Source organism: Colias eurytheme, chromosome 20 (assembly GCF_061535395.1).
Source record: "Colias eurytheme isolate Ceu_HAF_F1 chromosome 20, ilColEury1 Martin Lab GWU primary, whole genome shotgun sequence".
In the NCBI taxonomy this organism is placed as follows: Eukaryota; Metazoa; Arthropoda; class Insecta; order Lepidoptera; family Pieridae; genus Colias; species Colias eurytheme.
In genome coordinates, this window is record NC_142999.1 from 4,223,574 (window position 1) to 4,247,183 (window position 23,610).

The window sequence follows — 23,610 nt, forward strand, 5'->3', positions numbered from 1 at the left end:
TATTCCAAATAGTATATCGGGAATAAGGATTCACATCGCAAAATTATGTTTAAAATCAATGTTTAAAGTAAATAAAAACTTATTATGGACAAAGAAAATAGGCCAAGTTCGAACTAAAATTGAACAAAAGATAATTCAACTTTATTTATTTATAGGATAGGAAATGTTATTCATTTATATAAAAGTAGTGTTCAATAAATTTCAGTCAATCATTGAACAAAAAGAGTTGACTATTAAATAAAACTATGCCAATAATTTACTATATTTTTACTTACTATCTTGCTATTTTTATATATCTAAAACATATAATTACCATTATCAGCGTGCGTAGATTTAAACGCACCGCCAGTTGGCTGGAACACCTTGGAGCCACCGGGACTCGAAGCCGTTATACCGAGCAAATTGTCGGACGAACCAGCCCTAAACAAAAATGCTTGATACTTGAGTGACTTCCATAAGTATTTTTTTATTTTATTAAAAAATTTAATCTGATTCTTTTATTGTACACTTCGATTTAATTGAAATAGGTCTGCCGTGATTATCTACATTATAAAACAATATCTTGTTAATAGAAAAATACAACGCAATTACAACACATTACAACAAAATAAATAACTAGGCGCACTAGTTCAGGAAAACAATCAGCTAAAAATCAATCTTATCTCCTAAACTATAAAGTTCAATTTCCAATAAACACTGTTATAACCCACCTAGCTTTAATAGCCTTCGGTCGTCGTGTATGATCATGGTGCGTGATGTACTCTCTAGTTTCAACGCCTTCCGAGTCCGAATCGTTCACTTTCTCCGGGCACTTGAGGTCTATCTCGTTTGTGGTCTGCGGTGCAGGTGGAGGCTCTTCTGTTGTTTGTGTTATCTGTGGTAGGAATTGATTAGTTATTTTTGTTTTATTTGTTAAAAATAAGTTCTTCTGAGTGTTCGAAAGGGAAGGTACGAAAGATACATAAAATCAAAATTGCATGTTTGGAAAATAATTTTAGTAATAATACGATTAAAAAAAATATATATATATATATATATACAGGGTGTCCCACTATTGGTATACTAAGCGCGAAGGGACTTGTAGTTTTGTATACACTGATCACGTAAAAAATACTTAAACAACAAAATTACGTCAAAAATTTTTTGTTAAATTTTTCCTGAAAATTCATGTTTTCTTCTCTAGCTTCGCGCAGCCGGCATATACCGCTTCTCTAATGTGAGCATTTTGTCTATGAAAACATAATCTTAAATGATAGCTCACGTGTTGGTGGCAAAGTTGGGCGGGTTGCTTGTTATGGGTGTACACATAGAGTTTTAAGAATTCATCTATTTGAAAAAAAAATGCGTCTGGAATTTTATAAGTATTTTTTACGTACTCAGTGTATGCAAAACTATAACCTCCTTTGCGCTTAGTATACCAACAGTGGGACACCCTGTATATACTTACCGCACTTTTGATTCAATTATATTATTACAATTGAAATAATATCAATAATATAAACGTGATTTAAACCAATATAGCTCATAACTTTCGACAAATCGACAAATTAGAACAGGAAAATATCGAATTAAGACACCATTTTTAATTTTACATATCTTGTTTTACGCAATAATCCAATGTGAACTTTGTACTACCACTATTCAGACAAATAAATGTTTTTATGTTTATGATATGATCATGAAAAACCTCACCATCGGCTCATCATCGCTGAGTTGCGGCGACGCAACGTGTGCGTACGTGTTCGTGTTCATCATCTCCGCACCGCTTAGTGATAAGCCGCTGTTCATCACATCTGATGGGGTTCGGGGACTCTGCAAATGGACAAATTTCAATTAAAATTAATTATTTTTATGGTGTGCAATAAATAATAATGTCCAAAAAGATATGACAACATCATCATTATATTAATAATTTTATAGAGATTAGAGATTATATTTATAATTTTATAGAGATATTAATATGTAGATGATTTTTCAATAGTCAAAAAGATATAATAATCAAATGACAATTCTATTTTACATCGAAAATATAGTAACATCAAAGTATTATGCTGAAATTCTGGCAGCTTTAATAAACAAATTCTCAACAAAATAAACACAGTTAAAGCCTATCACGATAACTCACCTGAGGCATAGATCCCGTCGGGTCCCTGCTGCTGGACGACTTGCGCCTGTCTTTGTTACACCACTTCCATTCGGGGTGCGCTTTGAAGTGAGCTTCTTTAACCTACAAATAAAATATCAACATTAAATTGCGTTATTATGACGTTAGACTGGAAGAAAATTAATTGACAAGTGTCTGTCAAAAAAGATTTTTGAAGTGAAACTTACTTCGGCGCGTTGAGAATAAAATTTCTAAGTCGCGTCGTGGCAATACCGCCACGTCTTGGAGTAAGGCGACGATTTTGGTATCTTTGAATCTTGGCAAAGAAGTTTCACTTCTGATACGTGTCTCGGTACACACGCTCTTTTTGACGTGACAACGTCTTATAATTCGATAGAGCCGGCTGCACGCACGAAAAAACATGACTCATGCGGCGTTACCTCGTACCACCACTCGCCGAGTATCTTGCTGACCGTGCGGGGTACACTACTCCATTTTAACCAAAGAATTATAATAAAAGGATTTTTTTGGAATTTTTTAATGTATATAAATTTGGTAGAGCTGGTGGCAGATGTGCCACTAGACAATAACCCCACACCCCACCCACCTCGCTAGCCAGCTCGTTGTACTTCTGCTTCTCGTCCGGTTTCAGCGAATACCACCACTCGCCGAGTATCTTGCTGACCGTACGGTTGTCCTGGTTCGGGTGCAGCTGGTGCACCATTTGACGGTGCCGTTTCGAGAATATCATGAACGCGTTCATTGGACGACGGATGCGACGCTCCTTCTGTAAGAGAAGAACAAAATGTTGCTGTCTTACCACAAAAAACTTTTGACAGAGTTTAACTTTAAGTGCGGGTTCTTTTTAATCTGGTTTTATCGTATTTCACATAGACAATTATTAAAGTGACAGATCCCAGAAGTTAGACTGTAGGCTGTGTTTAAATTGTTTTGTAGTAAGCCCATTAATATTTTGACGCAATAAATTGCGTGTTTGAGAAAGCAGGTCTGCGTATGCGTCGCATCGCCTTCTTATTGGTCGCTGATGAGGCATAAACATACTCGTCACGCAACCGCCTTTATAGTCTTGTATAAGTCACGCACATTTTTAAACGAATTGTGATTTTACAAAATTCTAAATAATTTCTCTTCTCCACCACAAAATTTCAAGACAAGCTACTTTAACAAAATTCTTTGGTTAATTACAAAACATCAATAGTTCAATATTATTGAAAAATATAAATATTATGTAGCTCCTTTAATGAAAAATCATCACTTCATCACATAAACCATTAACACAATAAAAAACTTCCAAAAGTCAACATGACCATATAAGCCAAATCCAAAACCCACCTTATCAGGTCCTCCAGGCTGGTTGAGCGAGGACAGGCTCTGCGAGCGCCGATTATTGGTGTTATCTGCACCGTTTGTTCCAGAATCTTCGCATTCGAACACTTCGTCGTCGTCGTCCGTGCACATTGATGTTACCGTATCTGCGTCACAAATAATTTATATAGTTTTTGTATTAGGAAATGTTTGTCATAGATCGATTTGGTTGGTACTAATATCATAATTAAGTTAAATAAATTTGTATGTTATATAATTTAAGTATCGTTAGGGAACCCTATGTTACGTTGTCATCTAAATAAATAAGTTACAGTTACCTATATTTTTTTTTTGTGGAAAAATATCTAAATTTCTTTTAACAAAAAAAGACACTTTAGAAAATCCAGTAAATCATTCAGCGTCTGCTAAAAATAACAATAACGTCTTCTAGAATTCTATACTGTAATGTCACTCCATAGATTGCGGTACGCCACACCGAACTTTTTGTCGATTAGAAGAATGAAATAACAAATTTTAATTTTTAGTTAGTTCGATTCCCAGTCATTCAGAATTTCGAAAAATCTATGAATTTATTTCTATTTCTTTTTAAGAATAAAGAAATGTTATCTTTCATCAAAATTTGCTATCTACAGTATATATTTCAAGTACATACTTTCCCTCCAGGGCCCATCAGAAAATTTCCACACTGTATATTACTTGGACAGAGATTTGCCTGATGTTTCAAGTCCGTATCGATTAATTCACTTTAATCGATTGTTTTAGGCAGCTTACCTCCCTTCGAAGATAAAATTGATAGACGTCAAATGTTGCCTATTAATTTGGCTCTACTATAATAACTCACCATTACTTTCAGTCTTGATCTGCTCCTCGCTCTTGATATGCGGCGTGTGTGGGGTATGGGGCGTGTGTGGGGTGTGTGGGGTGTGGGGCGTGCGCGGGGTGCGTGGGGACGGGGGTTGTGCTGGCGCGGCTGGGGGCGGGGAACTGGCCCGTAACCACGGCACTAGCGACTGCCATGGAAACACTGCGCCGTTCACTCCGCTTGTTGATACTGTGGGATCAAGTGTTTAAATGTATTTAATAAGAAATTGACTAGCGCAAGTGTGTACGTATCAATGCTCGCGCAAGTAAACCTTAAATTAACTGAAAAGAGGTCTACTTGCGCAAGCGTATCAACGTGATAACACTCGCGTTAATTGACTTTTTTACCATTGATAGTTTATTATACTGTTATATAATAAATGGTCAAATTAGTTGACAAAAATATAAAAATGAGTAATGAATTAAAAATAGTATAAAATGTTCACTAAAATATAATTTATAACAAAAATCAATTAGGCAATCAATCAAAAATAAATGCTGAATAATTCTTACCAATTATAGCAGTGTGCGAAGTGGGGGGAGGCAGGACGGGCAAAAGTTGACTGGGGTGTACTATTACTGCACTACTATTCACATTATTTACCTGCAAATAACAAATTGCACCGGTATAGTATAGACAAAAATTATTATATTTTTTTTAAATATGATCAACAAGATATCAACATTTTCTAATGTCAGATTTTAACTAAACGATGCATTACATATTGAGTAAGTGGACAGAAGGCAATTTTTGGTATCTCTTTGATTTAGAAAATATCAAAAATCTTTTGTGTGAATCAAATGCCACCTTTGGTATTAAATCAATCCTAATAATATTTTTATATTGAACACATTCTATTCACCCAAAATGAACACATTCTACTTTCATAACAATTTTAATAAACATTTCCACCACACCATATACTTTACAAAAACACACTTTACTAAGTGTTAGTAACAAAGTGCATGTACATACATGATCGCCATTATCAATATTGCGTTGTTCCGTCTCGGCGTCGTTGTTTACGTGCTGTGTTAGCTGATGCGTTTTGTGATCTATCTGTAACGTAAAACATATTAACAACAGTGCACCTGTTTTGTATAAACTTGCATACATTACCAGAATATTTATTTAACATTGTTATTGAAGTGAAACTTCTTTAGGCGCGTTCAGAGTAAAATTTCAAGATCATGGCAATACCGTAACGTCATGGAGTAAGGGTCAGCTCACACCGAGACGCGACGCGGCGCGACGCTGCGCGCACATTTTTCATAGAGCGACTCAGAATATACTTTATTCACTACACGAAAAGATACACATTGCTACGCCGCGAGGCACCTCGAGGCGCAGCGCTGCGTGGTGCAACGTAATCTGAATTCTCACAATGTAATGTGTATCTTTTCGTGTAGTGAATAAAGTATATTCTGAGTCGCTCTATGAAAAAAGTGCGCGCAGCGTCGCGCCGCGTCGCGTCTCGGTGTGAGCTGACCCTAAGGCGACGGTATATTTGAATCTTGCCAAAGAAGTTTCACTTCTGATCTGAAGTTTCAGTTTGAACAAATGTACAGTTTATAGTTGAACTGGTGGCAATATCATCTATTGCCTTATTTGAAAACCCTAAAATTAATACCTTAAAAACCTTTTATGGACATTTCGAAAAATAATAAGGATAAATCAATATCAATGCTATGATAATAATAATTTAATAGAATTAAATAATATTTACCGAGTTATTTTTCCAGTACATATAATATATATGGTATAAACCAATTATATATAAATCAACCATATATGCGATATTTTAGAAACTAAAATATTACGTATCGAATATAAATAAAACATTTTGTACTAATTCTACATTGCCAGTAGGAACTAAAACTAACAAAAAATACAACTTTTAAATAAGCCAGTACAGACACAACTTACTTGCACAGAATCCGGGGGTTCGTTCTTTATAAGCACGATCTTCTTCTCAATCGAGTTCTGCGGTATCACATAGAAGCGTTTAACCGAATCCTTCGCCTCAGCATCGAGTAAAGACACGAAGCGAGCTTGTATCGGCGCCGGTTTCACTAAACGCTTGGCCTCTTCCTCCTGACGGTGACAATCATTTTGCTGCACTGCGGTTTCTTCTTCTTCGTACTCTGGGACTCGTCTCGTTTGAAAGTTATCATGGCCACCGAGCGGTGACGTCACTTCTTCCCGCCGATATTCATGGATACCGTTTCTCAAGTGCAGCGGCTGGTTGTTATACATGTCGAAGTTAATACCATTGGACGGTATACTTCTATGTAGGACCAGGTTGTGAGGGCTGTCTTCTGTTTTGCGTATTGTGTTGGCAATGCTCGTTAAGCTCGGGTTCATGCTGTTTATTATGGATATGCTTGAAAGGTTTGGGGTTGATTGGAGAGTTGGCGGTGTGAAGTTGGATTGCATGCTGCTTTGTAGACTGGACTGTATGCCGATTATATTTGACGGCGTGGATTGATGACTGGGGCCGTTGCGGCTTTCCACCTATTTAGAATAGAATAGAATTAGAATTTATTTGCAGTAAAAATCAAACACAAACACAAGAAATATAACAGTTTACTACGAAGAGGCTAGTTTAATATTACATTCTATTAAAACACATGGTAAATACTTTTTGCACTATCCCATTAACTTCATACATTTCCTTTCCATCAGGTTGCCTGGTAGAGATTGCTGCTTAGCAATAAGGCCGCCTCTTGTACAAACTATGCCTTTCTTATGTATTAATGTCATATTTTAGTTTGTGCAATAAAGAGTTATAAATAAATAAATAAAAATAAATAAATAATGTTTATTGAAGATACTTTTATCTGATTCTGCATGTAAAGAATATCAATCTTTATAACTTTTGCTGAAAGGGTAAATAAAAGCTTCATTCATTGCTATTGAACGCATTGTTATTATACATAGAGCTACTAAGATCTGAGTTTGTTTATATAAAGCTGTATTAATTATAAAATAATACCTGATAGTGATAAGTAGGTGCCGGCGACACTCGTATGACACTCGTAGCCACTCCACCGACCGGTGAGCTGACTCTACCCGGACGAACCAACTCCGGTCTGTAATATAAAAATACATATTATAAATTAATATTAATGCACACACTATAATTACAGCACGCATACATACATTACAAATATACGTCATAAAGACAGCGTGTATGTAATACACGCCGCAATATAAATAAATCATATTTCTCTGTCTATATTTCTCTGTCTGTCTGTCAACCTACTGTGACAAAGACGTTCTTACCGTTAAATTTCTCGAAAAAGTTAAACTTTTACATCTTTGCACACTTTAATATTATATCCAGTTAAAAGTAAATTCAGTGTTAAGTTCGAACATTCATACGTAATTGACGTATTGACCAGTGTATATTCATACGAACACTGCCGGCGATTTCTTATCTACACAACATCATCACCAGTCCGTGCAACTTCCGAGATTACAAACCCTTGGTATGGATAATTTATGCAAACGCTGCGATGATAATGTTTTGGATGGTGCCCAGTGCTCACTTTGCCGCATGACATACCACTTCTACTGTGTCAGCTTAACGGAGATTGGTTGGCGACGGTTGGGTAACAGGCAATCATCATGGACGTGTCCAGACTGCAGAAAGAGCCCGCAACCAATTAATACCGTTTCAAAGAATATTACTGTGCATGAAGAGCCAGCGTCTTATCAAGTTCAACTTAATAGAATAGAAGAGATGCTCGCACCATTAACCTCCCTGCCGGAGAATGTATCTCAATTGCGTTTTGAAGTAAACGAACTAACTACAAAGTTTAATGCCAATGTTATGGAGGAGATTTTTACTAGACTAGCCGACATTGATCTGAAATTAAATATGGTAGAATCCCTAAAAGACGAGTTAAAAAAGTCTAAGGCTCAAATAGTAAGTTTAGGCAGTCAAATTCAGAATATTAATTCAGAACTTGCAAAAAAAGATATCATAATCTCAAATCTCGAGAAAAAGGTTTCTGTTATCAACTTAGAACACCAAAATACGCAGCAAAAATCACGTTTTTTAAACGTAGAACTGGTGGGCATTCCAGAAAAGTCGAATGAAAATTTGGTTGAGATACTTCTACATCTATCTTCAACTATCGGGTCCACTCTTGCGCAAGAAGACATCGAGTTCATTACGAGGGTGCAGTCGTTTCGACAAAAACAAGGTCATCCTAGGAAAATTATCGCCAAGCTAAAAAACAGAAGGTGTAAAGACGATCTATTGGCTAAATTCAAATTATTCAATAAACAGAAGGGACTAAACGCGAGTGATCTCAACTACACCGACAACGCGACAAAAATTTTTGTTAACGAACATCTTACAATAGCAAATAAAATCCTATTGAACAACTGCAAACTTCGCGCAAAAGAATACAATATTAAATACGTTTGGGTGAGAAACTGTATTATTTATGTTCGTCGCAACGAAAAGTCTCCACCAAAAGCTATTAATTCGGAAAATGATTTGTCGGATTTTTTAGGCAAATCTTAAAATGTAAACTTTTGTTCATATGCCACTTGTTACGTTTCAAGATTAATTTCACGAGGTTAAGATATACCAGTTCACTTTACAATTTTACCACACACATAATTATATTACACTATAACTTTCTACACATACACAACTTAAAATATAATTTTATGAATTTTGAAACTTTTACAATTTTATATCTATTACTTCATTATACCAAGTGTTTATCACCCCGGTTAGCCTGTCCACATTTTAAAACACCGCATAGTTATAAAGCACTATTTCAAACTACCCTCAATATTATGATTTATTTGTGCACAATGTATTTTTTAATGATACATTTACTTTTTATTATATTTATATCGTACTACAACATTTTAAAACATAAAGTAGCACCGAAATATACTTTGCGTAACCACGACATTCTTGATATATTATTATTCTCTCGTCAGCGTTTATTTTATTTATTTTTATTCTTAACTAAATACAATGGTAGTATTAAATAATCTTAGGATTTATTATCAGAATGCTCGTGGTTTGCGCACTAAATTACATTTACTTTATAAAAATATTGAAAATAGTAGTTACGACTTGTTAATTTTTACTGAGAGTTGGCTTTGCGATGGTATATTGAACACAGAAATCTGCAACAATAATAATTACGACGTTTTTAGATACGACCGAAAACATAAAAAGAGAGGTGGAGGAGTGTTAATTTGTGCCAAAAAAAGTCTTTCGGCTTTTTGTCATATTACACTTTGCACACAATCGGAGAGTATTTGGCTAACTATTCCAAAATCCTCTTTTAATATCAGTTCACACTACAATAGCAAAGATTTACACATTATAGCAGTATACATACCACCTAATTCTGACGCTCCCCATTTACTCAAAGACTTTGATAACGCCTTAAAGGATTTTTACAGTAATAATATTAATGACAATTTTTTAGTTACCGGAGATTTCAATCTTCCTTTTATTAGTTGGGAAAATGACAACTTTAATATATCAAAACAATGCAACTCCGAACTTTATAACTCTGCTTTGAATTTACTAGGCACATTTAACTTACTGGGTTTACAGCAATACAACTTTTTTCAAAATACATGCGGTAATATTCTGGACCTTGTTCTTTCTAATACCCACTTACTCTGTAGCATAAGCTCTAATCCGCTAGTAAATATTGATCCTTACCATAGTCCACTCGAATGTATTATTAATGATTTATACATAAAACCTTTACAATGCAAAACCCGGGTGGTACGGAAATTTTTTAAGGGTGATTATGACATGATCAACTATAAGTTAAAAAATATTAACTGGCACGAGCTATTATATTCTGGCACTGTCAATGAAGCTGTTGATGCATTTTATAAGGTTATATATTCCTGTATTGACGAGTATATCCCTATTGTCAGACTTACGTCTCGGTACAATTATCCCAAATGGTATACACCAGCACTAATTAATCTTATTAAAGAAAAATCAAAAATTCATACTAAATGGAAAAAGTTTAATAATCCGTGCGACTATGCCGCTTTCTCTCTTCTCAGAGCCCGTGTTAAAAAATTGCAATTAGAATCATACAATAAGTATATACACCGTTGTCAAAATAGCATTATAAATTCACCGAAAGAATTCTGGACTTACATAAAAAACAAGCGGTCTGACCATAGTCTGCCGCAGACAATGTCTTATAAAGGGCGTCTATTAACAAACGGACAAGATATTTGCGACTCATTTAACGAATATTTCCGAAGCGTATTCCAGCCATGCGATCAATCAATCCCCAACTACGCTAAAGAAGCTAATATATCCGATAACCTTCATTCCATTGAGGTTAACGTGACTATACTTAAAAAAATATTTAAACAACTTCATCCTCGGAAAGGAGCTGGTACTGACGGCATACCTGCAATTTTTATAAGAAAGTGTGAATCTGGCCTATTATCTCCCCTTTTAATATTATTTAAACGCTCTTTTTCGGAAGGTATTTTCCCTAACAGATGGAAAGAGGCGCAAGTCGTACCAATACATAAAAGTAAATCTAAAACCGATATAACGAATTACAGAGGAATATCAATGTTGAATATATTTGGAAAGCTTCTTGAACGTATTGCTTTTAACAACATATATTTTAGTGCTTCAAGATGCATCCCTAATAATCACCATGGCTTTATTAAATCGCGAAGCGTTATCACCAACTTGCTTGAGTTTACACATGACATAAACAGAGACCTAGATGACAATTCTCAAATTGATGTTATCTATACGGATTTTGAGAAGGCGTTTGATAAGGTGGATCACAATATTCTATTAATGAAACTTTTTGCCATTGGTATTAGAGGCAACCTCCTAAGATGGACGGAGTCCTATATAAAGAATCGAAGTCAAGCAACAGTACTAGGGGGTTACAGATCAGATTTTATTACAGTGACATCCGGTGTTCCTCAAGGTTCACATCTCGGACCGTTATTTTACAACGTATTTATCTATGATCTATATGAATGCTTTTTTAATTCTAATTTCCTCGTATTTGCCGATGACAAGAAGCTTTATAAAAAAATCTGCTCCATAGAAGACTGTCTCAAACTGCAAAGTGATCTCAATCGCCTTTCCCTTTATTACAAAAATAATAAAATATCGGTTAATATAAACAAATGTCAAATAATCACTTTTACACGTAAGAAGAACAATGTTATTAAATTTGATTATAGATTAAATGATGAAATGCTTCAAAGAACAAATCAAATTAGGGACTTGGGTGTTATCCACGACACAAAACTGTCACATAATGATCATGTCGAGTATGTCATGCAAAAAGCTTATAAAAATCTAGGATTCATACTTCGCACTAGTGATGCATTTAATGACATTCTATGTTTAAAGGTACTGTATTTCGCGTATGTACGTAGTGTGCTCGAATTTGCGAGTTCTATTTGGCGTCCAATCTATCGTTGTCATATTGAACGGCTAGAAAAAATTCAAAAAATCTTTGTAAAAAAGCTAAATTTTTTATGTCAGGCTAATCCAGCTGACTATCTCGAATCTTGTGCACTCCACAAATTAAATACCTTAGAACAGCGAAGGGATATTATTGATATGATGCTCTTTTATGATATTGTAAACAATAAGTTGGACTGCCCGAATATTCTCAGCAATATATCTATTCAGGCGCCATCGCTCCGCACTAGACACACACACTTATTCAGAGTACCGCATGCATCAACCAAGCATCTGCAACACTCAGCTCTTTTTCGTTTGCCAGATATATATAATAAGAAATTTTCTAATGTGGACATATTTAAGACATCTCGCTCAAATTTTAAAAAAGAAATCACTTTTTCCAATAATTCATAATAACTATTATATAATATAGGTTTCAGTACTTAATTTTTAGTAACTTAAAGTATATACATACATACTCTCATCTACACACTCACTCACAACAAACTACACACCATACCTACACCTACACTCATCACAATAGTATTTTGTTTATTATTTTAACGTATATCTTTTCCTCCTACTTTCTTACTCAATTTTCTTTGTCACATGTTTATTATAATAATTCTATTAATGGAATTCCTTTTTATTGGCGTATTGTTCAATTATTATGTAATTATTGTAAGAATAGCTGTAAGGAATCAGAAATAAATAAATAAATAAATAAATAAATAAATATTTTTTTTATTGCACGTCTTGCTCTATTTTTAATTTTTATCAATTATAGAGGTCCACCAGGTCGTCTGGAAGAGATTGCAGTTTTAGCGATAAGATCTGTTGTGCTCTTTTATTCAAGTAGGTAGGTATCCTTATTTGTACTCGTCTCTGTAATGCACAATAATGAATTTTTGATTGATTGATTGGTTGGTTGTAGTGAGTGATTGAGTAATTGAGTTAGTGAGTGAGTGAGTGAGTGAGTGGGTGAGTGAGTGGGTGAGCGAGTGAGTGAGTGAGTGAGTGGGTGAGTGAGTTGGGTGGTTAGAGTGAGTGAGTGAGTGAGTGAGTGGGTGAGTGAGTGAGTGAGTGGGTGAGTGAGTGAGTGAGTGGTGAGTGAGTTGGGTGGTTAGAGTGGGTGAGGGAGTGAGGGAGTGGGTGAGTGAGTGAGTGAGTGAGTGGTGACTTGGTGAGTGAGTTAGGTGGTTAGGGTGAGTGAGTGAGTGAGTAGGTGAGTGAGTGAGTGAGTGAGTGACAGTTACCGTATGAGGTGGTGCAGCGAGGGGTGCTTGTGCGTGGCGGGCGGCTGCGGCGACGAGATCGGCACGAACACGTTGTCGCCCACCGGCGACGCGCCCGGGCTGCCCGACCGCGAGCTGCCCAGCGATACTAAACACACATACATACATACATGTTATGTTTCAATTTAAAAAAAAATTGGTTGTTTGTAAAGTAGGTACGATTTGAGATGTTTACGTGATAACGTCTTATTAGTGGCAGCGCTCGAGATGAGACGGGAGATCGGTCCGTCTCTCTCTCGTTATACCTGCGATCGCGCTCGTGAGGTGAGACACAAGTTTCTGAACATGTCACCCGAGTCCCGACTAAAACGATTTTAAAAACGTTATCACGTCAAAAACGAGCGTATGTAACGTATCAGAAGTGAAACTTCTTTAGAAACATATAATATGTTTCAATTAAAAAAGAGCATATGTGCCGAGCACACGTGTCAGAAGTGAAACTTATTTGACAAGATTCAAAGATAGGTACTAATATCGCTGCCTTACTAATAGGTTAGGAGAGAAAATATCAGAATGGTCAATAAGGCAGAACAACGTCTTCTGGGGCAACTAGTTTAAAAATTTATTGCTTAGGAATATTACTGGTAATCTCTTTTCAATTGTGATGAAAAACTCATATTTTTTGCTGAAATATATTTTTTTTTCGTTTTTATATTAAATTTTAAAGCAGTCTATCTCACATTACTCATAACAATAAGTATTAAAGTACAAAAAACACTTTTAATAACCACAAAACTCACCAAGCATATTAGCAGCCTCCGTTTCATCGGGGTCAAATCGCCCAGTAACGCGATAGTTAGGCGGAGTGGTGTCCGATTCGCGTGACGTTTCGTCGCCTTCTACGCCCGTACCACTAGACGATAGAGATTTGCTGCTGCTCCTGATAAACATATTACGACTATCTTAATCCATACTTAATATTATAAATGCGAAAGTAACTCTGTCTGTCTGTCTGTTACTCAATCACGCCTAAACTACTGAACCAATTTGCATGACATTTGGTATGGAGATATTTTGATACCCGAGAAAGGACATACGCTACTTTTTATTGCGAAATATGTACCACGGGCGAAGTCGGGGCGGACCACTAGTATTATATAAATCTCGTGTCACAATGTTTGTCCTCAATGGACTCCTAAACCACTTAACGGATTATAATAAAATTCGCACATCATGTCCAGTTCGATCCAACTTGAGAGATTAAACATGTAGGTACCACGGGCGAAGCTGGGGCGGACCGCTAGTTTATTATAGATAAGTAAAACTTAAATTTGAAAATACACACATACATTCTAATTAACATAAATTGACAACGGATACAGTAAACTAATTTATTTACAACATAAATAGAATATAACGCATATTTTATAACGCAGTTAACTTTTTTTTCCTTTTTTTAAGAAAATAAACGTATCTTTTTTATTTCAATGACCATTTTTTGCATCCATATTTTTGTTTTTAAACAGACGAGATACTATTCTTGTTTGAAGACCATATATTTTTTTTTATCAAGATTTTCTGGTAATATTTTTCCACCGAAATATTTCTTTTTTTTTTGGTATTCAATATTTTATTTAGAAAATAAACGTTCAAACACCATATAAATTGTGAATATTTACGTCTACTTTTACTTAATTATTTTTCTATCCTCTTTTTGTACATTTTTTTTAATTTCCCCACTCCTCATACCTCTGCTGCGGCGTATGCGCAGAGCCCTGTGCGAGCGGAGTATTCGACGACCTTGCCACACCTCGTAATGACAAGTGCCGGGAACAGAACCCGCGACGCTGGCTCTCCTTAGTGCAGCCGTCCTTGGAGCAGAGCCGCCGCCACTGCTTGCCGTTGAACTTCTTGCGAATACCCGTGGGGGTTGAGACCACGTCGCCCTTTTTGTACTTGTGCGGGGTGGCTGCTTGAGATCTAGTAAGTTATTGGAAATGGTCAGTATTATAAGCGTACTGCTGCCCCCAAAGTAGCTACTAGCTTGTAATCATGACGAATTTCCTCACGTTAAAAAAGGTATATGGGGAAACTTGAATCGAACGGTTGCAGATCCGACAAAAACGAAGTAAAATTTAAATTTTGAAGGATTAGATAGAGTGGGTAAACATGAAACAACGGTTGCGGGACCGTCAAAAATGTATAGCAAAATTTAAGGGCTCGATAAAATAATTTGTTATTTCTTTGACTAGATTGCAGTTTATTGCGAATAAGTAAAGATCATATTTAACTGAAATATGAACAATATAAATAGTACATAAATCAATATGTACCAGCAATATAGATCCAATTAGTGGTCTGTTCTTAAAATATATTTTCATATTAGCTCTTAAGAATCATCTAACTCTTGAAAAGTTCAAATTGGTTTACCATTTACTTACATAATATTGTATAAAATAAGGGATATTTAAATACATTTCCAACAATTAACGAATTAAATAGTAATTACCTGGGTGTAGGCGGTTGAGATCGTGGGGTGAGACTCCCCTCAATAAGACTTGAAGTGCTGCCTCTGCTCTGTAGACTACTCCGTTTGCTGTTGCTGCAATCTGAATTCAACAATATTTATATTACAATATATTAACTTTATTTTTACTTAAATATAATTAAAATTGGATTGTTAATATCATTTTTCATTCTGCATTTATTGCTCTACTAGCGGTCCGCCCGCCCGTGGTACATAATATATATATAGTACATAATAGTGGTACATAATATTTAAGTTTTCTCTACATAAGAACCATCCTCGTACTTCAAGGAATATAATAAAAAAAGAATTATCGAAATCGGTTCAGCCGTTCTCGAGTTATGCGCTTACCAACACATTTTGCGATTCATTTTTATATATAAGATTAATAGAGATTCAGCATTCACTATTATATGTGTGTTTCTTGCCAATATTTTGATGCATTATTACGCCATTAAAATTCTTGAGATCTTCGTGGGTTTTATCCAAAATCTAAGATATTTTAAAAAGAGAACATACATTATTATGCTAGCCTAGAGCTTATTTAGTACATGTCATTACGAAAATAATATCCCCTCCTCTTGATTCCACTCTTGATCTTCAAGTAAAAACGATACAAAAAAGATTCCTCCCCCGATTTACAACCATTTTATCACACAAGAACAGCCCATCTATATTTCCATCAATTCCCTGCCTCAATCCAAACTTACCCATGTGTGAAGCATCAGTGGGAAACATGATATCCTCCCGTGGCAGATCGTCATCACTCTCTCCATAGTCGTCGAATGGTCTAGAACCATTTGATAAAGCGCCGACGGTCACCACTTGGCCCGCGCCGGCCATGGGCGATGACGTCACGAAGTGCTCGCCCATTGAGTACTGGAAATACATGAAAACTATACAGACAGAACTCTTTTAATGGAAAAAAAGGTATGATCAGGGTAAAGGTACCAAAAAATAAAAGATTTACGACGTAGCTTAGCATAGCTTCACAACTAAAACAAGTCGTTTTTTTGTAAGAGTACGAAAAATTGTATTTAAATGGCAAACTCAAATTTAGGTGCCGTGTTATCTCATAGTATCCTTGATAGATTAATCATTAAAACATGTGACAAAATTTTAATAACAAAAACTGTGCAACTTTTTTCTAAAGTTTTACTCTGCATATAAATATTGAAACAGTATTCAGTCGGCGTGGGGATAAAAATGTGGAAGTACATAAAACTTTACAATACAACTATCTGCTACAGGACGGGTAAATAGCCCATAATAAATATAAATACATTTATAGTATAATAAGTATAGATATCTTATGTATGTAAAAGATTCGTTTTATTTTAACACGCACTGTAGCACATTAATGGAATTAAATCAGAGAGGTATCGGAATCTTTATCAGAATCATTAAAATTATAAAACAGTGCCTATGTACGATCAGAATGAAAGCGCTTAATTTCGAACTAATATTTTTGATGCTAAACTGTTCGTCTTTATAATCTATATACAAGAGTCCCTAACCAAAGTATTTCAGAATTTAATTTAAAAAACAGCCTTCTTTTTTTGTAATTTTTTTGTCAATTCCTCCACTCACCGGCACAGTGGCTATCGGGTGCACACGCATGTGCGGCGCCATAGCGCTCGCGGCGTGCGTGCCCGCGTCCTCCAGCTCGTCCGCCCACGGCGGCTGCAGCAGGCGTATGTCCGCCCGCTTCACCTCCACCGTGTCCTTTGACATGTTCTCGCCTTCTATCACCTGTTTTGTTACGTGTTTGTGTGATTTTGATTAAAAAAAAAGTTGGGTTGGTATAAAAATTAAAATTACCTCAAAACAAAATTTTAGACCATAAAATATATAAAGCTGAAGAGTTTGTTTGTATATTTGATTGAACGCGCTAATCTATATTAACTAATTACTTCACTAATTATCTATACTTCACTATAATTATTTTACTATTAGATAGTCCTTTTATCGACGAAGGCTATATTATATTAATATTATGATCACGCAAAGACCAATAGGACCACAGAGCAAAAAAATGCCTTTGTGTAATAATGTTTTAAGTAACAAGTTTAGAAAAAATATTTAGTCAATAGAGTTAGTTATAGTCGTACTATTGAAACCAAATTTTATTAATCATATAAAAGAGAAAAACGTTACCCATAATATGTACTCAAAAGAATTCTCTCCAATTTGTTTTTAAATAATGGAGGTTTTCATTTTGATAGACATTCACATTCAGCATGTCAATACATTCAAAGGAATGTCGAACCCTTTTTCCTGCTCGAGTAAAACTTGTTTAGAGCTCCACATAATTCGCATTTGCGAGTTGTGCCTCTAATATAATGAAGTACACTCCTACGGTTGTATACCGATAAACCCGTACATTGACGCATACAAAGTTAAATAAAACTTACCCGCACACGGATCCTAATCGGCGAGTTATGCACTTCGAACACAAAACCTTCCACAAACACATTTTGCACACTTTCCCGGCTCGAATCGGTTCTTACAACACACGCGGAGCCGATAGACAAATGGCTCAACTGGGGGCTAGCGTCACTAATCACGTCGTACTTGTTCGCACCGAATATATCACTGTACTCCAGGGGCTCGTTCTCCTGCCCGTCCAACTCGACGATCACTTTACAACCCTCCGCTTGACGTATCACTCCCGGGGTGTAGATACCGCGCTGCTTCGCCAGCACTCTGTGATCTCTCCACTCCGACAGATCTATGTTCGGGTAATGAATGTATTCTGTCGATTTTAACTCGTGCGGTGACGAGCGGTGAACTATAGGCGACGGTTGGAGTATTGATGAGTACGTCGATGGCGTGTATTCGACGGGAGGCGGCGCCGATACGGCAACATGATTCCTTTCAGGAATATGGTTCATGCAATTCCGCTCAATCTCCTCTAGTTCAGAAGGGTCTATTTTCCTTTTCTTAGGCAAGGTTCTGATGGGCGCCTGCGTGGGCGTCTGTTGTGCGGGTGTCTGATTGTTGTTCGTGTTGCTTGGGTTGGTTGGATTAGCCATTGTGATATTCGGCGTCGGATTGGTCGTCGATTGAGATAAACTAACCGTTCCCACGCTACTGATCACTGACGCCGGGATCTGTAAAGATACATAATAATGAGCATATAGATTTTTTGTAAAGACAACCGGAAAAAATGTTGATGTCAGATTCAATTTTGTATAATGTAAGATCAATTTAAAGTTGATGTCATTGTAGGTATTGCAAGGTTTGTAAACTAAATGATGCTCGATTATTTTAAACTAGTCGACAGACTACAAGATAGTACCTAAGTACCTATATAGGTAGGTGTTCCCATAATTATTACAATGTAACTTTCAATATGTTTGCATCCATTTATTTATAGTTTTGCCAGTCTCAAAATACAATAATATAACGATTGAAATACCATCAAAAGTAGGGTATAATTTACACTGCGAGACAGTTAAAATTTACAAACACAATTGGTTCGCGTACTTACGACAGTCACTTTTTTATAGAGCTTCGATAAAAAGGTAATTAATTCTATTGGAAAATCAATACTTAATGATCACGTATTCCTCAACTGGCGGTTAAACGATCATTACGTTATGCAAAGTTTATTCGATAAATACTTGTACTAAATGTATAAATGATTTATATTAAACATTATCCGGTAGTGCGGTTTGAGGCATGATACAAAATTGGTAAAAACGACAACTGAATATATGAACTGAACAATATACATGCACTGAAACTTATAATGATAAAATTGCGTATGAATTTGCTTTTCCATTTACTTCATTGTAGATCAGACTTTTCCAATAAACATAATTCTATCTTAAAAAGATTGAATCCATGATAAATTGTACGTGTGAGGTGTGACTCAAGCACCGTTCAGAGTTATTCGAAAGCTCAATAATAATCTCAGCAGTGAGTAACCAACTGCACACGGGAAAATATTATAGTGCAAAAGTAAACAGAAGTGCATTTCTTTTCATTTGTTTCGCAAACCTTGTGATACCCACAATGATATTAACTTGGATCGTGTTCACATAAATATTTCATATAAAACTCCGCATCAAAAAGGTTTTGGCCCGATACGGTAATCGAATGAGAATAAAGGAGCTCTCCGTAAGATTTAAATTACTAATTGACCACCGAAGAAATCGTAACAACCGTGTAAGCTTGCTCAAATTGATTTGCCATTTACGATACATTTTCCATCCAAAACCAAAGTTCAAACTTCAAACCGGTCAACAAAAATGTAGCGAAAAAAACGGACTACTCTACATACGTATAAAAAGTAGTGAAGCAATGCCTACTCTGCATAACAATTAATAAATCTGATGATAAATTTAATGTCTCGTTAATGAGGATTTCGTGGGACTGCTTTGATACTGCATCCAATTAAGTGCTCTTTTTCTGCACCAATTATCATGCCTGATGATCAATGAGTGTCGCAGCAGAAGATTTCAAGTTTGACTCTGATACTATGAACCAATTATGAATTAGTGCGCTTTTTCCTTACCAATTCTCATAACCGATTGTCAGTATCTGAATAGTGTTGCGAGTGCGAGCGGTTATTCAACTATTGCAATTGCATTGTCTACAGTCTATTCATTAGTATTTCATGTTATGTGTATACTGTATAGGTAGGTACCTAGTTGTGTTATTGACGATACACCGTAAACCTGAGTGCATAAAATTGTGGCGCGATGTTTAGTTTATCCTCATGTGTCAAGTATGGATGGTTTGCACCGTGCTTATCCCCCCCGTGTCACATCATACCTGATCATCAATATCCGAGTAGTGGTGCGAGTGCGAGCGGTAGTGTCGCGGGGCCGACTGCGGCTGCGCGGCGCCGCTCGCTTGAGCGCGCTGCATCACCGCTAGCACGGGTCACTCATTGCGCCTCGCCTGCAAATTATACGCAATTAACTTATCGTAATCGTTCGCGTTAACATAATCCTCGGGTATGGCTGTTGCTAACAATGGGGGGTAATTTTCGTGATTTCGCTATTGAGATTGAGAACTAAAATCTAATTGTTCAAATGGATTTTCCTGGTTGATGTTCAATTTGATTCTTGAATCATTTCACTACATATACTATCGCCACTAGGTACATAGAAATGAACTTTGAAAAAAAATCTATAATTGAAAATGTGATGTTATTCATAACTAATACCACACTAATACTATAACAACTATGTAGGTATGTAGTAGGTACCTTATGCAAAAATTTGTGAGCAAAATTATACATATAATGATAATATTATGGCATGTTATGCTCTATTATTATATTGTTATTTTTTCCTCTTTCCGAAACCACTGTTTATTATTTACTTAAACAAGAAGTGAATTATTGAAATAATGTAAGTACAAGTTTTTAAAACAAATTACCTATAAATATTACGTCTAATTATACGGCTCTGTGCAACCCTCCGACAGCAGCAAAAGACTAACTCCTATGATATGAATCTTTCGTGCAAAATTATGTTTGGGATTAGTAATCCCTGTTTTATAGTAGTTAATAAACTTCAACATCTCCATTGAAGTGTAGCGTATAAGTAAAACTACAATTTACTGTACAATGTACCTTCATGCTCTTAACTAGTGAAGGAATCCATAAAAGATAAGTAACTAGTAACTTATATAATTCAAGTTCATGTGTAAATGGACTTCAAGAAGCTTAGTTCAGCGAGTTCAGCGCCAGCGTCTATATTCTTGGACCGTTTATATTCTCTCTAGAACTCTAGGAAAGATTAATGTAAGACTATTCATTTCGCCAACTTAGATCACCATCAACTATAGTTATTAGGTAATTCCACCACTAACCGCCAGATAATAGGCAGCAAAACTCGTTATTCTTTAATAAAAGAGGAAAACCGATGAGTAACAGCAATTAGATATGATACAGTTTGCAACAAGCTTATATGTAAGTGTAACCACGATCAAACAGCGTATAAACTTTACACAAAGATGCATTTAATATTTATTTATATTCACAGCAGCAGATCAGCTATTTTCGGTTTAATAGAAATAGACTTAGCCTCGATCAATAACCTGGAGCGAAGTTGAGCACTAATTGTTTTATTCTTTTTCTCCCGACAATAGGGGCGTGGTAATTAATATTGTATGCCCCTCGCTCTTATACATACAAATACAACACACTACAATTACTTGATTGCGGATTCAAATCGAGATTTATTCATGAATAATATTCAAGTTATTATCAACGTACGTAATGCTCTATCTAATTATCCTCAAATCGCGACATAATAAGAGTAGCGTACCTATGTATATTAAATAGGTACTAGCTTTCCGCCCGCGGCTTCGCCCGCTTTGTCTAAAACCTAATAAATTATATACAAAAACCTTCCTCTTGAAATTCTTGAATCACACAATCTATTACAAAACACCGCATCACAATCCGTTGCGTAGTTTTAGAAATTTAAGCATACATAGGGACATAGGGACAGAAAAAGCGACGTTGTTTTATACTATGTGGTGATTTATAATATTATTTATTTTACTTCAATGAGGTAGTTACTACGTACGCGTTTGTGACTTGCGAAAAATGTTTATCTGCAAATATGTGTACAGTTGAAATTCTAGTGAATGAAATTCGAAATAACCGTGACGTTATGTAGATCGATTCTTCATTCTTGTAGGGTATTGATGATGAGTTATGACACACTAGGTATACCACAGACTAATAATAATATACTACGTACCTATACAACGGTATTACCTACTACTTTATTTAATTTCTTTAAAATAGATTACTAAAGTCTGGTGATTTGCCTACAAAGTAAGCAATAAGCACTAAGCAGGCAACCTACATTTAGAAACATTAACTGCAACTTGCTGGTTGTAACTTACCTACATGCTGGCCAAAACTCACTATTCATTTGTAAATGATACTTACATTAAATATTTAAGTATCCACTGCACTAAAGCAAATTAGATAATATAGAGGAGGTACCTATATCGAGTTGTACAATTAACAAATCCAATGTACGAGCGAGGATATAGAGCGACTTTAAACCTTTATAAAACAGTAGAGCTCTCGACTCTAGCTCATAATTACCTACTCATAGCGACCTAAGCAAGTTCAAACATGTTCATTCTAAATCCCAACGACCTTGTTCAAAGCGTAGCGTTATGAATCCACATCCACACTTAAAAGAGCCCATTAGTCAAACACTTGCACGGAGATAACGAACGCATAGTACGTATACAACGTACGCCTTGACGCCCACACGATACAATCATACAACAGAGAACATTAAAGTAGCGTAATGATTGACGAAAGCAGTTCCGCGGCCGGCGGTAATGAGCGGCTGATAATAATTATGTGATGTGCGATAATAGGCTGCTGGCCCTTGACTAACCTAATTTTTACAATTCGAAGTCCGAATAGCATCAATATGAGTAATAATATCGACCTACTGGCTCCTACCGACGTCTTTATACTTCAATATCTATTCCATTTTTTGTTTCTTCATAGGAATAGATAAGTACCTATCTGATTGTCTCCTAGCACACATTTTGTAATCAAGAAAAACCCATTCCAAATTGGATGATCGGTGTTATTCTCTTTTTTGTACTATAGATATAGTCCATCAATTGTTTAATGACGACCACAGTAGCTGGTGAACTATAGTTTGTGGTATGATATCACGGTCCTAATGTGACTAACTAATAGATATCTATTAAAAATATACCTATATCTACTCTAACGAAGGCCACATATCGCATAATTACTGCTATATTAAGCGTAGGTGTATATCGAATACTGACCATCAACTCTATCAATAAAACTCTATCCAATAACATTTACATTCACAATTGAATGTAAGATCAAACAACCATTACGTGACCACGTTTTTCACAAATGATGATTCACAATGTCTGGTTACGACTTACGTGCAACAAATAAAAAGAGGACCTAAAATAGTCTGAGGTTATACGAAGCAATCTATATGACCCTAGTTACATCTTTCAAAAATCCAGTTTTTTTTTTTAAATATCCGCGTACTGTTTGTTCATTTACATAATCTGTTCCATTCCCTCCAT

At 35.8% G+C, this 23,610-nt stretch overlaps 1 protein-coding gene across 1 annotated transcript in view; it reads right to left on the reverse strand.

Annotated features, from left to right (window-relative positions):
• cic (Putative transcription factor capicua) overlaps positions 1–23,610 on the reverse strand; it is a 37,562-nt gene that overhangs the window by 8,011 nt on the left and 5,941 nt on the right. Inside the window, exons 2-20 of the mRNA XM_090113977.1 lie at positions 20,320–20,448; positions 17,952–18,650; positions 17,128–17,289; positions 16,248–16,416; positions 15,520–15,619; positions 14,760–14,990; positions 13,811–13,950; positions 13,032–13,158; positions 7,309–7,405; positions 6,240–6,827; positions 5,289–5,372; positions 4,826–4,916; positions 4,293–4,502; positions 3,458–3,597; positions 2,712–2,891; positions 2,126–2,227; positions 1,693–1,812; positions 711–874; positions 314–420 (exon numbers count right to left, since the gene is read on the reverse strand). Of these exons, the coding sequence (XP_089970103.1) occupies positions 314–420; positions 711–874; positions 1,693–1,812; positions 2,126–2,227; positions 2,712–2,891; positions 3,458–3,597; positions 4,293–4,502; positions 4,826–4,916; positions 5,289–5,372; positions 6,240–6,827; positions 7,309–7,405; positions 13,032–13,158; positions 13,811–13,950; positions 14,760–14,990; positions 15,520–15,619; positions 16,248–16,416; positions 17,128–17,289; positions 17,952–18,650; positions 20,320–20,415 (3,607 nt within the window). The 5' untranslated portion in view covers positions 20,416–20,448. The remainder of the gene's footprint in view (positions 1–313; positions 421–710; positions 875–1,692; positions 1,813–2,125; positions 2,228–2,711; positions 2,892–3,457; positions 3,598–4,292; positions 4,503–4,825; positions 4,917–5,288; positions 5,373–6,239; positions 6,828–7,308; positions 7,406–13,031; positions 13,159–13,810; positions 13,951–14,759; positions 14,991–15,519; positions 15,620–16,247; positions 16,417–17,127; positions 17,290–17,951; positions 18,651–20,319; positions 20,449–23,610) is intronic.